The sequence below is a fragment of the Mesocricetus auratus genome, unplaced genomic scaffold (genome assembly GCF_017639785.1).
Source record: "Mesocricetus auratus isolate SY011 unplaced genomic scaffold, BCM_Maur_2.0 Super-Scaffold_6730, whole genome shotgun sequence".
In the NCBI taxonomy this organism is placed as follows: domain Eukaryota; kingdom Metazoa; phylum Chordata; class Mammalia; order Rodentia; family Cricetidae; genus Mesocricetus; species Mesocricetus auratus.
This window is the reverse complement of record NW_024429184.1, coordinates 10,918,250-10,935,186: the sequence shown is the minus strand read 5'-3', so window position 1 is coordinate 10,935,186 and position 16,937 is coordinate 10,918,250. Positions and strand designations below refer to the sequence as shown.

Genomic DNA, 16,937 nt, shown 5'->3' with positions numbered 1-16,937 from the left:
GCCTTATGATTTATTTGCACAAAGTCTCATGTTGGGTAAAGATCAAAGCAGAGACTAGAATCCATGGCCCTTGGGTTCAAGCTCCATTGCTCTTTCCTGTCTTGTGGCCACATGCATTAGTGTATTTGACTCTTACAAGTAGTAGTACAGAGACTGTACTTTCTGTAATCGTTTTTATAGTTTGTTACCAGTAGTAGTATGAAGAGCACTCAACCAATGACAAGTGTGAGACTCAGTGATGTTAATCTGGTTTATCACTGGACTCCTAGATCATCATTTGTGTGCAACTACCCAATCCACAAGTACACCTGCCACTAGTTTGTAATTAGAGAAGGAGAGGTCATGAATTTGAGAGGGAGGAGTTGTAGGGGACAGAGGGAGGGGTAGAGATGTTATAAGTACAACACTCATGTATGAAATTCTAAAAAAAAATTAACAAAATGAATGTAAAAATGTGTGATATGTAAGGCATTTGGGAGACTGAGGAAGGGGAATCATGAAGCTGTGTAGTTAGTTCAAGGCTAGCCTGAGCTATGTAGTGAGACCTGTCTTAACACACCAAGGGCTGAAGATTAGTTCAGCAGCAGCCTTGGCAGTCTTGAACCCTAGCTGGATCCACAGGAAAAAAAATAATGTGATCTTCATTATATGTCTAACTTTTAAGAATAGAATCTAACATGGTTGTAAGTGCTCAGTAAATAGTAACTAATGTAATTGAATAATATGTTACTTCCTTTACTTGAATTGCTAAATTTCTTATAACCCATGAGGTCCTGAAAAACAGTTTTCTCTGCCGATACAAAGTGTTGTATTTAAAATAGGAAATCAGCTGTGTTCCCACCAGAGCCACAGCAGACCAACTCTAGTTTTATTCTCTTTACTGATGTATACCCCAGGAAGACCATTTTCCAGTAGTTAGTAACTCATTTTTAAGGCAATTTGGGAAATTTTGTGTACTACAAACACTTGTGTAATGTTCATAAAATCATTTAATAATATGACTACATATTGATAATCTTGTCTGTGCCACTTTTGAGGTACTAAAAATTCTGTACACATAAGAAAGGCCATATAACTTTAAATGAATTTGGAGGATATTTATTTATTATAGATTTAATTTATGCCAGCCAATCCTTTTGGCAACATTTACTTGTGGAAGGAAAGATAATTTAGTATAGGCGTGTATTTTTAGGGTGTACACTATGGTATGATATGTGCTTAACCAGTGCCTGACAATGTAGAAATCAAATACTGTCATGATTGTACTCGAGTTGGAAAGTGTTAATGGTCTTTAGAAAAGACAGAATGCTCTTTGATAGGGGACCATGAAGATAGGAGAAAATTCATAGGGAAGATAGAATTTGAACAAAAGTTTGACCTACAGTTAGAGCTTGAACAGGACTCACAAGGTGTTTAGGGAGGCTAGAAGACCATCAGAAGAGATAGAGACTCAAATGTTATGGCAGGATGTATTGGAGAGTGTGAGGGATTTAGAGGAAGGATGGGGAGGTAAATGGGTAAGTAGCTTGGCCAGATTTGTTCTGTTGGACAACTGAGACTTTATTTTGAACCCCAGGGATGTGGTAGTTGAATAAGAGTGGCTTCCATAGGCACATATATTTAGATACTTAGTCTTCAGAGAGTGGCACAACTTGAGAAGGATTTGGGGGTGTGGCCTTGTTGCAAGAAGTGTGTCACTGGGAGTGGGCTTTGAGGTTTCAAATACCCAAGCCAGGCCCAGTGGCTCCTCCTTTCTGCTGCCTGTGGATCTAGATGTAAAACTCTCAGCTATTTCTCAGCATTATGTTTGCCTGCAAGTTTCCATGTTCTCTGCCATGATGAAAATGGTCTAAAACTGAAGCTATAAGCAGCCCCAATTAGATACTTTCTCTTATAAGAGTGCTGTGATTATGTTGTCTCTTCACAGCAATAGAACAAAGACTAAGGCAGGGATCATTAGTACATTACAAATGTAAAAGACAAGGCTCCAACATTAACCACTTGAATGAGTGATACCTGCGGGGACATCATGCAAAGGCAGAGAGGTGAATTTAGCAGACTCAGCGTCTGCTTAGATGTGGGACAGCGAGAGTTAAAAATATTGAGACTTAAGTATAAAGCTTTGACAATTGGTTCTTTTTATAGAAATGATTTGCTGGGGAGGGGGAGAGGTGTTTGAAGAAGGTGAAGGAGTCGTTGGGGACGGTGATCAGTTGCACTTGGAATTGATGTGATGTGGCATTCATCCAGGAGACTATTCAGCATAAATCTAGAGACAGACCTCTGGTCCAGAGTTGATAGCTGGACAGGATGGCCACAAGTTCAACATGCTACAGAAAAGGCATTCCAGGATGAGGTGTCAATCACCTGGAATCGAAGACAGTAAGGTCACTGGACCACAGTTTCCATAGAGTTCAGATGGAGGCCAGGCTGTGAGAGTTAGTAAGGAGACATGTTAAAAGGGAGCCCTGTTGCTTCTGTTTTCTGTTGTTGCAGCACTGAGAGGAGCCCTTAGTGAAGCCAAGACTGTGTAGGTAGGAGGAGATACTTCTGCAGGGCCTGCTATAGAAAGCAGCAACACTATACCAACAGGAACGATGGACTTAGAGGGGAATGCCCAGTGGAAAAATATTTTTTTCATTTCTTTTGGAGAGGGGCAACTCAATGAGTTTAATTGGGTTGCTTACAGTAGCAGTAGAGGATCTTGAAATCATAAAGGTGTGATGATTGAGTATGAGGAATGTGGGGATAGAAACCTTCAAAGATAATGTCAAGAGAGTAAGGTAACAAACCATGTGTACCCAATACCAACCTTTAGGGTTTTTCTTCTTTATGTGTACATGCGTCTCTGTATGAGTATGTGTACTTGAGTATAGGTGCCCACTGGAACTAAAGTTCCCCAATGTGGGTGCTGGCCACCAAGTTCAGGTCCCCTACAAAGGGAAGTACCTGTTTTTAACCGCTGAGTCATCACCCAGCCCCACTTTTGGTTTTTATTAGCATTTTATTCTATTTACCTTCAGAACACATTATCAGCATGGTTCTAATTTTACAGCTTTTGAGATAGTTTCAAACCTGAAAGGAATATACTCCATGGACATCACACCCTACTGTGGTTGACAGTATTCCCAGCTTCCCAGGAAGTTCCTTCATGATACGGACATTGTAATCCAAAGAGACCTTCATGCAGCCGAAACTGAACTGTGGCACTTCAATTAGAAAGACACCCACACTTCTCATTCCAACCCTCACCTCATCTCTGAACTCGTTCTTGAGGCTCATTAGTCTTGATTGTGCTGGCCAGGGCCACTGGAGATAGCTTTTATCATGAGTCTAGTTTGCCTGGTGACTGTTTATGTATCTCAGTCCAGCTTCTTTTGATGAGCCCCTTTAAAGACAATGAGTCAATGATACAGGTGCTAGATCCCCTGATAGGATCCTGAGTGTGTATTGTGAAGCAGGCAGAGAGCCTTGTTGGTGCTGTTCAAGGGCTCCTAAGAAGGGGAGATTTCTCATGGGGTAAGATTGGAAGGCCCGCCCAGAGGCAACTGCCACCAGCACGTCAGGGGAAGGTGGAGGGTGGGGAGTGGCCGGAAGAGGATCTAGGAGGTGGAGTGGGTATGGTACATGAGGAGGCTGGGAGGATTTTTCCTAAGGGCACACTTGAGGAGGTAGGTGAGTTTATATAATCAGAGGAGTTGTTTCCCTGGCACAGTTGAGGGTGGGAGGGTCCCGGTTGGGACGGAGAGCAGTGGATTGATTTCTAGCAGTGTGGGATGCCTTAGAGGGGAGGGAGGAGTGTGTTTACTAGGTAGGCACTCTCAGCTCTGGATTTGAGGAGACTGGGATGGGGAGGTCCGTAGAGGGAATGCGAGTGTTGTGAAGGTCTAGATGTGGAGTGCACAGCGTGGGAAGCATCACATGGTATTTAGAGTTTGCAAGTGCAGAGACAGGGAGCCCTAAGGTTGCTGTGGTGACGTGCCGATGGAGGCGGAGCCGCAGCAGCTCACCCTGTAGGTACAAGTCTCAGTTCCTCTGGGCTGCCCGCTGTGGCTCAGGCCCGGTGACTGGTAGAACAGTCCTCTGCAGAGAGGCCACGTGTTTCTTATGACATCATGACTTAGAGTGCACTGTCCTTTGTGTCGAAATATGGCTGCTGATGGCAGATTTGTTTTTGAAGCTTCTGTGTGTCCAGATGTACTGTGCGTACGCACACACTTCAGGCATTGTTCAGACAGCCCAGGTTGACACTGTTGTTGTTGGAGCCTGTTGCCACTTGCCTAAGGGCACTGTTCAGACAGGGTCCTTCTGTGCCCAGGCTGCATCTCGGCTTGGCTCTGAAGCCATGCTTTATCGTCTCTTCAAAGCCGTTTACCTTTCCCTTTGGAACGGTCTCATTTATTTAGTCTAGAGGGCAGGTGCTTGAACATTATGCTTTTGTCCGTCTCCCACACATCTCCCAGGGAACGCGGCAAGTCTCAGTTTAAGAGCTTGTGTTGTGGAGCCAGTCAGATTTGAGCATCACTTAGGGCTGTGAGACCCGATTTCTCTGAGCCTCAGTGATCGCATCCGGGAGACAGTTGGGATCAGTCTGAAAAATCAAACCCTTGCTTCCGGGATCATTTTTTGGATCCGTGGTTATTACCGCAGTTTTCAGTTTCACTGCTGGTTTCTGACTGGGCTTAGTTTCCCTCCCTCTGCGAGCTCACCTGTCTTCCTGATTCCTGTTGTGGCTCACGAGTAGCACCGGTAGCCATTTAGCAGTCTCTAAGCAAGTGTCCTCCTACTGTGTGCTCCTGTGCCTTTGAGTTATCACCGTTATCACCGAGTCCTCACAACAGCCGCGCTGTCCTCATTTTGCGTTTGGTAAAGTTGAGACTGAGCGTTTTGTTCCTGTAGTGTAGCAGAACGAAGCTGGCGTCCCGAGCCCTGGTTGTGCTCATCTTACCGCTGTAAGAATCCCGTGCTCTCCAGCCGCTCTCTCCTGAGTCCCCTTCAGAAGCCTTCCCTGCTCTCAGCGGATACCCGGGGAAACTTGCTCTCCAGCTGCTCTTTCCCTAAGCACGCTTTTCCCTTAGTTGCTTAGTGAGACTTTGTCCTTATTTTCTGTTTATTCTGCCATTGTCTCAAACTCCAGGAATCTGCTGTGGTCTTTGGAACATGGTACTCTATAAAAAGCACTTTAAAAAAAAGATTCATTTATTTATTAAAATTGTTCAGTCTGCATGTGTGCCTGCAGGCCAGAAGAGGGCACCAGATCTCATTATGAATGGTTGTGAGCCACCATGTGGTTGCTGGGAATTGAACTCAAAACCTTTGGAAGAGTGGCCTGTGCTGTTAACCCCTGAGCCATCTCTCCAGCCCTGAAAAGTACCTTTTGCCTGACCCTAGATGTCAGTTTTAATTCAGTTTACTAATGTCTCTGCTGGGTTCCCCATCATTAGGTTCAGATTTAGAGATATTCACATGATTATTAAGAACATTTGGTAAAGTGGATGGTTCTGTTCTATCTACTGGGTACCATCCTTTTTAAAAATATTTATTCATATTTTATAATACGACTGTTTTGCCCGAACATATGTTGTGTACCTCATGGGTATGGTACCTGTGGAGTTCAGACGAGGGCATTGAATCCCCTGGAATTAGAGTTACAGACAGTTCTGAGCCATCCATATGAGTGCTGAGAATTGAACTGGGGTCCTCTGCAAGAGCAGCAAGTGCTTTTAACCACTGAGCTATCTCTCCTGCCCCTGGATACAAACAACTCTTTAAAGATAGTTGTAAACCAAACATGCTCAAATAGCAATGGGAAGTTTGACCTTCAGAATACAACACGGGGAGGCAGTGAGTGAGCCGGCCCTAGGAAGTGTCTACAAAGCCAGAGGTTGCATGAGAAATGCTCAACAGTGTCCTCCGACTGCCTTATGATGAGCTTCTCTGGGAGTGTCCTCTAGAAACAGGCTCTTGGGGTTACACTAAAGGATTGCCGCCCCAGGCCAGTGTCCTCTATGGACCCTTGAGGTCTGGGAATCTGAGCTCATACAGTCTGGACACCTCCCAGATAGACGTACTTACTACTTACTCACTTAACTTGTGCGTGCATTTGTGAGTATGTTTACGGAGTGTGCCCTACTCGTTATTCCTCCTGGACATCTCTGGTTTAGATTTCCGTGTGTGCGTGTGTGTGTGTGCGCGTGCGTGAGTGTGTGTGTGTATGTTGCTGGAGATTGAATCGAAGGCCTGTGTGTGCCAAGTAAGTGCTCTGAGCAGCTGCTTAGCTTGCAGGGTTTTGCTGTGTCACCTGGCTGGCCCCGAACGCGACCCCTCCGTCACTCTGCCTTGACCTCACAGGTGCTGAGTTTGCAGACATTTATTATATTTCATTTTCATTAACTTGTAGTGGTTCCCAACCTTTCTAATGCTGCAAGCCTTATTACAGCTCCTCATGTTGTGGTGACCCGCCCCCGACCATAAAATTATTTTTGTTGCTATTTCTTAACTTTAATTTTGCTACAGTTATGAATTGTAATGTAAATATTTTTGGAGCTAAAAAGTTTGCCAAAGGGGTTGCGACCCACAGGTTGGGAACTGCTGTTCTAAGTGCTTGTCCGTCTTCTAATACTTTGTTTCTATTTAAATAGCTTTATTGAAATTCACATACAACATTAAATTCACCCCTTCAAAGCACAGAATTTAGTAATTTAGCTTTCATGCTGTTGTAGGAATATTTCCATAATCTAACTTGACAATATTTGCATTACCCTCTGTGACACTGGTTCTCAACCTTCCTATTGCTTCCACCCTTTAATGTAGCAATTTTGCTACTGTTAGGAATCATGATGTAAGTATCTTCGTTTTCCAAAGGTCTTAGATGGCCCCTGTGAAAAGGTTGTTTGACCCATAAAGGGGTCGTGACTCACATGCTGGGAATCACTGCTCTAAGAGGAACCACGTCCATTAGCAGTTGGTCACTGGGTATCCCCTCCCCCTTGCTACTAGCCATAGGCAGCCACTCTCAGGTGAATTTTATCTTACACAAACCCAGCTTTTATTGAGCTGCTCTCCAGCTAAGAGGTCTTGGGCGTTTCCCCCATCTGTGTGATTAGGAAAACATGCCTTACATGAGATCCAAGTTTTTCCATAATCTGGTTTCGGCCAGTTTCCCTAACTTTGGTTCATACTCTTCAGTGGTCTGATCTAGTCCTTGCTCTTGGCTCGAGTCTTGAGATGCTGTGCAGACTGTTCCTTCTCTTTGTGTCTACTGCCCTGCTGCCCACAGCTCTCTGCACTTTGAGGTCCTACCTTCAGTCCTGCCGGTCAACTAGTAGGTCTTTTTCAGCAGCTTTGGTTGTGAATTTCCTCTTAAATGTAATGCACCATACTGGGCCTGCTGCTGGTCGTCTTTCCATGCGTATTTTGATCCCTTAAGTTGATGGGAAAGAAGTTCTTGTGGGTCGGGGCCATGTAAGCATCACCGTTCCGCTCCCTGAGCCTGTGCACGGAATAGCTTGGGGGCGGGGTATACTGACTACTTTAGGTTTGAGTGGAGTGCTGAGTTTGGACTCTGCCAGGCAGACTCTCAGTTTTGTTAGCCATGTCTTGTTTTCTACTGCTTCTCATCGTCTTTCGCGTAGGGCCACTTTCTCTCATGAATTCATTTAATAAATCTTCATTGGTGTCACACTTTGTGCATCCTTTTCTCTGCATTATGCCTGAAGTTTCCTGCTGTGTATAGGGCTTTCTTATGGTCTATTAGGACACTACCTGACCTCCCCAGAGCCACTGAGTCCTAGTGCTATCATGTTTCAGGGTTTTACTAGGTAGTTGGGTTTGCAGTCTCACTCTGTGGTCCCTCGATTAGACTCTCTGAAGGTGTCCCACTCTTCAGTTCCATGTTCTGAGAAGTATGGTGGCATGGGGGAGTGACTGCCTCCCTTGTCACTCACGGCTTGACTGGGAATGCCGAATGGCACTTTTTGTTTGAAACTGAAGCAAGAAAAGTACGTTTGTTTTAGTTTAGTTGGTTTCTGTTCAACTACTTCTCATCAGTGCTGATTGCTTGAGGCTTGCCTTCTGCTTTGATCACAAGTGTTTGTAAACAAGCAATCTGTTAATTAAGTTCCAGCCTGTGTTGTGAGACCCAGGGCAGGACTGCTAAATGCGGCTTCTTTCTGAAAGGGAGTTTCAACGTGGAAACCTTTTATTTTGTTGTTGGGATAGTTTTTAAGTGGAAACCAAAGATGACTAAATCCATAAATTAATTTTTTTCTCTTCTGTAGCTGGGATTGAACCCAGGACTTCAAACCTGTGGGGCAGAGGCTCCACTACTGATGTATACTCCCATCACACAAAGCCAGATGTGTTCATACTACAGCGTGCTAACAAGAGGACGTTATCATTCATTCCTGTAACATTTATTAAGAGTAGAGTAGCAGCTGGTAATATTTATTAAGCACTTAGTATTTGCCAAGGACCGGTTTTTAAAGTTCTGTACAAGGGACTGGAGAGTTGGCTCAGTGGTTAAGAATCCTTGTTCCTGTTGCGGAGGACCCAGAATCTGTCCCTCCTTCCCACATGGTAGCTCATAATCATCCAAGTTCCAGGGGACCCAGTGCCCTCTTCTGCCAGCACCAGAACACACATTTGATGCACACGAAACCGTGCCAGCGAAGCACTCATAAGTAACTCTAAGAGAAAGCAGAAAGCGCTGTACAAGTTCACCCACATTAGGAAGTGAAAAGCTGTGCTTTTAGGTCACACAGTTAGGTAGTACTGTGATCAGAGTTCAGATCCCAACAGTCTGATGGCTGAGGTGTCCCTCTGTGTTGTACAGACTGCTTCTCAGATTGGAAACTGTGCAGGGACAGACAGCAGGAATATCTAGATTCCCAAGGAGCTCAGTCTTACGGGATGATTTTAAAGTCCAAACAGGTGTTCTCCTCTGTGATGAGGATATAGTGGGGAGTTGTGCTCAGGCAGTCGTGTCCTGAGACAGGTGCTTGCCTCTGCCACAGCAGAATTGTCATGTGGGAGCTAAAGGAGGCTGTGGGGCTCCTTGCAGTTCAAGATAGGTCTTGTTTTTTTTGTGTGCCCAAGACTTAGCATCGTGTTTGGCCAATGGAAGGTCATCAATAGAAGATCGACAAATTTAGTCACTAATTCCAGACTGTTCAGTGTGACACTTACTAACCACATGTGTGGTCTTGGGGACAACTGTAAAGTGTTTCAATTTTCATATTGGTATATTGCTAATATTTATTAAACTGTATAATTAAGATTAACTCATTTTTTAACCTTAGAATATGACTAGTGGAAAATAGAAAGTTATATCTGTGTCTCATTTGTGTCTCTTGGAGAATTAAATGGTGTGACTGAGGTCACAAAGAAAGCAACAGAGATGAGTTTAAGATTGAAGATTTGTGGCCTGGATTCTAGTTCATTTCCCTTTCTATCATAAATTAAATTAATATAATGTAGAATTTCTCTCCCCATCTGTATTAGTTTTCCCACTCAGCACTCCCCCCATCTTCCTGTGTCCACACATGTATAGCCAGCCGACCCCTCCCTCCCTCCCTCCCTCCCTCCCTCCCTCCCTCCCTCCCTCCCTCCCTCCTCCCTCCCATCCTCCTTCCTTTAAGACCAATACTATTTGGTTTTATGCTAGGTCTCTGGACTATCTAGTTTCTGGTTCTTGGTTACCCTAGCAGTGTCGGGTATAGAGTCCCTCTCATGGAATGGGTCTTAAGTCAAGTCAGACATTGGTGGCTACTCCCACATGTTTCTGTGCTACCATTGCCTAGCGTGTTTTACAGGCAGGGCAGATTGCAGGTCAAAGATTTTGTGGATGTATTGTTGCTTATATTTCTCTTTTGGTAGTCTGTAGGGGACCTTCCTGCACCAAAAGACACTAGAACGTAGGGATGAAGGCGCCTCTAGCTCCCCGTTTTTGACCCTTCCTGATCTGTTTCCATTAACATTCTTCAGATTTTATTATTTGTGTTTTAGTTTTACAAAGATAAGCCACTTACTGTTATGCGATGTGTCATACAGATTGCTGGTTATTTTATTGGCATTGTAAGGCATTATTTATCTTATGTAATCCTTTTAAACCTGCATGAAGTATAGGCTGTTATCCTGAATTTACAGTCATGAATTCTAAGGCTAAAGAGAGTAGAATGAATGGTAAATGTTCAGAGTCTGCAAGGCATTTTTGTCACGTTCTGTTACTTGAAGTTTTTTACAATGAACATTCACTTTAAAAATACTATATGAAAAAGCTGACGAAGGTGTCCTCCCTGTCCCTTCTCTTCTCAGTTGTCCCTACCTCTTCCTTCCCTATTTTGTTTCTGAGACCAGGTGTTATCATGTAGCCCAGGCTGGCCTTAACCGAACTGGGATTGATTCTGCATCAGCCTTGAGTGCTGAGATTACAGGTGTGGGCCACCCTGCGTGACTAAAACCGTTATCATTTGAGAATACACATGCTTGATAGTTTTCATTCGAAATAAATCTTTTGCCCTAAAGTTTTAGAATCCCTTAACTTGCTCTCTGCCAGTGCCATTGTTCTCATAGGTGCCGCATAAATGCCAGGGAAGTGAGTAGCTTCACCTCTCTAAAGCCAATATTGTATAGACCATCCCTGCTCCAGGGTGAACTTACTTCTAGACCTGGCGCTTACAATTTAGCAAAGATGTTTGTCTTTTTCAGATTGTTTTTAATATAGTCATAGTTCATAGCAGTTGGTCATGTTCTACAACTGTTTTTGTGCGCCTTCAATCTAATTTGTCTGCTCGCTTGCTGTGTTTGTGCATAGTGGGTGTTGCAAGGGACCTTAGATCTTGCTTACTCTAGCTGGTAAGTCTCCTTTCTAACTTGCCCAGTTTGGTGATTGACAGGTTGAATTCTTTTGTTTCTGAGCCTTTGGAAAGGTCTGTATTTTCCATTTTTCTTTTCAGTATGCAGTGACCTGGTTTATGTTCTTTTAAGATGCTGGTGATCAAAGGGAAGATGTTTATATTGGAAGCCACATGCCTTGTCCTGAAAATCTCAATGGGTACTGCATCCACGGGAAGTGTGAATTCATCTATTCTACTCAGAAGGCTTCTTGTAGGTAAGTTAGTGGCTCATAGTTAGGAGCGAGAGCCACCCCCGCCCTATCTGTGGTTGTTGCTTTATAGACTTAAGTAATAACCAAAAGTAGTGTTATCTGCAAAAGATAAGTTTAAAATAAATCAACAGATCATCCATATATCCCCAAAACCTTGGCATGCAAAGATAAGGAACAGGCTGAATTAGGGTTTGGAGGTTGTGAGCTTAACATCTTTATGATGACATTTTAATATTAATATGCCATATTCCAACACTATTTTGATCTTTCGGCAATCTGTCACAAGGTGGCTGAATGGCTGAAGCATATATTACGAATTGAGAAGAAATAACTCAAGTAAATCGTGTACTAGAATAGATTCCTAAAAATAAAGGAGTAGGTTGAAGAACCAGGTGGGAATTGTGAGAGGGAGGTGGAAGAGTGTGAGCAGCCAATGCCTGCATTCCAGAGAAAACCTGTTCAAGGCCATTGCAAGCTGGAAAAGAGCTGAGAAGAAACTAGACCTCAGACTCCCGACACACAAGAAGTTTCTCGGTGCTGTTTGCTGTTCTCTGTGTGTGTTGTTGTTGTTGCTGCCAGGAATTGCATGCTGCCTTGGGTCTGGTTAGCCAGGCCAGGTTTCCCCAGACAAGGACATGGGGCATTGCTGTCATTCCATTCGCTCCTGCTCCTGAGAGTTGGGCGGGCACCTCAGAACTTGGGGACACGTTGAATTTTACTTTCTCTTTGTCCTACAGGGTAGTGACTTGAAGCAGAAATATTAAACTACACAAATTTAGGGATGTCCTATGATGCTTATTGAAAGCCAAGAAAGCCGAGAACCAAAGGTCCTCACGCTGCTCTCCAGGTCGAAACCAAAACCCAAAGAGAAAGCGTCTCCTCCCCCTAGCTCGTACGTTCTAGGAACCCGTGAACACACCCACACTGGAGTGGTCAGCACTTAGATCACTCCCTACGGTGACTCTTTGCCTCCTTGGATGTAAAAGGAAGCTGTTGGCACTGAGGCCCCCTAGGTCCCTCTTCTTTCCGCTCCCTTCCCCTTCCCTCCGGCATAAAGATGAAAGGCAGAGCAAGTGCTTTCCCTGCTAATGGGTGAAACCATTGGCCTTTTCCCAACTGACCATTCCCCTTGTCTTTGAAGGAGCTAACTTCTCTATATGCCCCCGCCCCAAACGTTTCAAAACAGCAGCTATATAAAAGAAAACTACACAATGTAAAGCCTCCATGGATTCTTAGTGTTTGTCCCACAGTGGTATAAAAGTCTTCACAGAAGTCCAGGTCCTGACAGCTTAAGATGGGGCGTCTTTTAAGATACCTTCAGAAAATATTTAGTAACCAGAATACAGTATGAACAGTGCTGTAATCTGTACATGTGCACGAGGCAGTTTGAAACATAAAACAAGACAGAGGTAGCTGAGGGAAGAGGGAGGAAGGGCGCAGTCTCCTAGGCTTCTGTCTGTGGCAGCGTAGTTTACTGTTGCGGATCTGAACGCAGGTCCTCACATTTGCATGGCAAGTGCTTCACCCCTCGACCCATCTCCATAGCCTGGGATTCTGCTCCTTTGTTGCCTTGTTTCCCCGAATGGGAAGCTGTAGTACCCGAAACCTGGCAGTTACCCCGTAAATGTGCTCAATGGATGAGTGGATGAGTCAGTGTGCGAAGTCATGGGAGTGAATGAGTAACCAGTGGGGCTGAACCCCTCGTTCTGTCTTCAGTAGCAGAAGAAGCAATGGCACCTTAGAACTCCATACTGTAGAGTGTGGGGCTGAACCCCTCGTTCTGTCTTCAGTAGCAGAAGAAGCAATGGCACCTTAGAACTCCATACTGTAGAGTGTGGGGCTGAACCCCCCGTTCTGTCTTCAGTAGCAGAAGAAGCAATGGCACCTTAGAACTCCATACTGTAGAGTGTGTAAACGTCACTTGAGGAAAGCAATGAGTGCTGTGTGGTCTCAAGGTTCTTTTTGATATTCTCGTTTACTCTGTGAATTAAGCTGGACTGTGAGAGCAGCTCATCTAGGGTGTTGTTATAGCTCTCTGTGGAGCTGTTTTGATTTTACTGAGCTTTGACTTTGAGCCATTAGCCTACCATGAAGGACATTGTTTTAAAAGTCCCATGGGTCTTCATTATAATATTGGATTTATTGCTGCTGTGTTGTTGAGAACGATATTCTCCCTGTTAGAAGTTGCCCTCTTTACATGAGGACCATGAGGGGAAGTTCCCTTGAGTTTCATAACGGTAGTAACTGCTCCTTTGAAATGACTGGTTTGATTTTATTTTATGGAGATTGCTTTTTGTGTCAGTACTCTTTCTCTCTTCTCTGTCCCTCCCCTCTTGTTCTCCTCTCCTCCTCTCCTCCTCTCCTTCCTCTTCCTTTCCCTGACCCCTCCCCTTCTCCCTCTCTATCCCTCATTTCCAATTCAATAGTTCTAATACAGTACCACCACAGTCGTTTTTAACACATTAAAAAAAATCCCATGCCCTTTACCCTTTGTTCCCAAATCTTCCTATTGACCTGAACATCAGGAACCGGGAATTTATTTTCTGTCTCTATAGGTCACTTATTCTAGATATTTCTTCTTTCTTGAGTCAAGGTCTTGTGTATCCCAGGCTGGTCTTAAAGTCACGATAAAGCTGAGACTGGCCTTGATCTCTGATCTTCCTGCCTGTGTCTTCTGAGTGCTGGGGAGACGCGTGTGTTTCACTGTGCCTGGTGTAGGTGGTTCTGGGAATCAAACTCAGGGCCGCATGACTGTTATTCAAGTGCTCTACCAACTGAGCCACATTCTTCGCCCTCCTTATTTTGCACATTTCATGGAACTTCCATGATATAGCATGGTCTTCCATACTTCTTTCGAGGGTGTGGGGGGCGGTTCCTTCCTGTGGCTAAAGAGCAGTCTGCTGTGAGGATTGTATCACATGGTTTGACTGTTTCCGAGTGATGCTGTCCTGAGCATTTCTGTTTTTGTATGGACATGCGCTTGGATTCACTTGGGTTCATGCCTAAGAGTGGAATTAACAGGTCAAATGCTAGCTACTTTTCAAGGACTGCAGGTCTGTTTTCAAAGCGTCTTTCCCATGTCCCATCCTCTGCAAGACCTTCACTGGCGTTTGCAGTCACCTTCCTTTCTGATGCAGGCCGCACTGTGGGTGTGTGGTGGTAGCCCATTGTCTGTGCTTGCTCTTGTTTTGTTTTTGAGACAGGGTCTTGTGTTTCACAGGTAGCTCTAGTACTTGAAACCCCCGTCTCAACTTCCTGAATGCTGGGATTTCAGGATTTTATATTTGACTATCTTTTTGGCCGACGGTACATCTTCTTTAGAAAATGGAGCTCAGATCCTTTGCCCTTTTTTAATTGGTGGATTTTTTTGGGGTGTGTGTGTGCATGTGTGTGTCTGCCTGTGGAGTCAGCAGACAACTCATGGGAGGGAGTCAGTTCTTGACGTCCACCTGTGAGGCAAGGCCTCTCTTGTTCCTGCTGCTGCTCAGCCGCCTATCAACTGCCTGTTTCCTAGTCTCCCTGGGTTACAGATTACAGACGGCAACCTGTTGTCTTACTTGTAGCTTTGGTTTCTATGTTCAGACCTGTGACATGTTGTCTTACTTTGCAGCTTTAGCTCCTGTGTTCAGACCTGTGGCATGTTGTCTTACTTTGCACCACTGTGATAAAAGCGCCATGACCAAAAGCAACTTGGGGAGGAAAGGGTTAACCTCACCTTATACCTCTAAAGGGAAACCAAGGCAGGAGCTAAGGCAGAAACCCAGAGGCAGGAACTGAAACACAAGCCATGGGGAACATTGCTTCTGCTACCTTTCTAATATCCCCAGACCCACCAAGGGATGGCACTTCCCATGGCAGGCATGGCCCTCCCACATCAATCAGTGATTAAACAAACAAAAAGCCAAACCGACAGGCCAGTCTGATGAGGCAGTCCCTCAGTGGAGGCTCCCTCCTCCCAGCTTACTCTGGGTTCTGTCAGGCTGACCAGAGCTGACTGGCACACCCGCTTTGAGTTAACTCAGAGGTGGCGGAGAGGAAGGAGGTCAGCTGCATTCTTCTCCGTCAGCTTCTCAGCAGCGTGTTTTGCAGACACTGTTCCCCCATCCCTGACTCCCCCTCACACCCTGTCAGGCGGTGTTTGACCACAGGTGTGTGGTTGACTCCTGGCTTCTCAACTCGACACCGTGACCAGTGTTTCAACTCAGAGGTCTGAATTTCCTTGAGAACCCAGTGCAGGACCGCCTGCCAGGAGTCCAGGATCCCTGGGGCATGCGTGAGCAAGCCCACGTCACCTGGCTCCCCGTGTTGTTGGCACTCGGGATTCTTTTCCGTTGCTGTTGGCACTTTACCCTAGCGCTGCTTCACGTCCTGTCACAACGCGGCGTGGGACAACAGTGGACACACACTCCTGCCCAGTGAGCCCCCAGCCGCGCCCCTACGTGTCATATGCTTTGTTCGTGCGGTCCAGTTGAAGTCTTGCTTATGTACACATTTCTCTTCTGCCCCGTTCGAACAGGGATAGCCTAAGTGCTTCCCTGTCAGATTATCATCACCAGCTGCTGGTGGCGGCTTTGTGTCTACCTTTAATTGGGATTAGAAAGTTCCTACGATTGGCCTCCACTTGACGGCTTTTCTCTCCTTGTGTGATGACTCGTTTTCCTCTCCCCTGCATATCAAGTGTCTATGCTGGTCACACTGAGAAGTGTCTTGAATATAATTTGGTGCTGTGTCCATAGAATTGTGAATGTTTCTTCCTCTTAATTCAGTAACCTTATTCCCAGGTATGTATCCTAGAGAATGACTAAGTGGAAACGTGCACATTCACTAGACTCCTTATCTTATTTACACGTGTGAAACCTGGGGACAGCTGATGCATCTCAGAACTGGAAATGGATTAGTTAGTTCCTAGACGACTAAGTTCAAAGGATGCTGATAAGGCCAAAGCTGATGCAGTAAGTGTAGATGCTGGAATCACCACGCAAAACAGAAATGTAAAAATACGGCACCCTTCCCGATGGCTGTGTTGTTCCTTTGTATTTAATTTTAAAAACCTGGCAATATAAAAGTTTGTGATTTCTTCCAGGCATTAGTGGTACACACTAATAATCACTCCTTCTGGGATGTGTAAGCAGGACAATCAAGAGTTCTAGGTCAGCTTAGGGCACATGCTGAGACCTTGTCTCCCAATGAATTCCTCATGTGTCTGTGGTGTGTTCAGCCATAAGTGAGACATCTGCATCACACCTCTGTCCCGAAGGCTCAGGGAGCACTGTGGAAGAGAGGGTGGGCATCATGTGAGTCGGAGCTTGCTGAAGACAGGTGGAAAATGGCAGGCGCATTGCACTTGTCAACACACAGTAGCTGTGGTTATCTGCAAAGACCTGTGTAAGATCAGTCTAGTCAAGCCGGGCGTTGGTGGCGCACACCTTTAATCCCAGCACTCTGGAGGCAGAGGCAGGCGGATCTCTGTGAGTTCGAGACCAAGCCTGGTCTACAGAGCGAGTTCCAGGACAGCCTCCAAAACAATACAGAGAAACCCTGTCTCAAACAACAACAACAACAACAGATCAGTCAACATTCCAGTATAAAGAGTGGAGGGGCACCAGAGCCGCCACCCCTAACTGAGCACTGTTGGCATTGATGGCTGTTGGGAGAGGGACAGTCAGTTTTCTTTAGGGGTGTATGGTCCCTGGAAAATCGGTCATGTTCTAGTGGATGGTCTCACAGCTGTGTGTATATGGGCAGCACAAATTGAACCCAGTGGGCTATTAATAAAAAAGAACAAGGAAAGAAATGGACGTGAGGTTGGGAGGGGTGGGGGTAGATCTAG

At 45.2% G+C, this 16,937-nt stretch overlaps 1 protein-coding gene across 2 annotated transcripts in view; it reads left to right on the top strand.

Annotated features, from left to right (window-relative positions):
• The window catches only part of Tmeff1 (transmembrane protein with EGF like and two follistatin like domains 1), a 75,809-nt gene that overhangs the window by 54,387 nt on the left and 4,485 nt on the right, over positions 1 to 16,937 (top strand). For both annotated transcript variants that reach the window (XM_013119537.3, XM_005078718.4), the window contains exon 8: positions 10,987 to 11,110. In XM_013119537.3, coding sequence (XP_012974991.1) covers positions 10,987 to 11,110 — 124 coding nt within the window. The remainder of the gene's footprint in view (positions 1 to 10,986; positions 11,111 to 16,937) is intronic.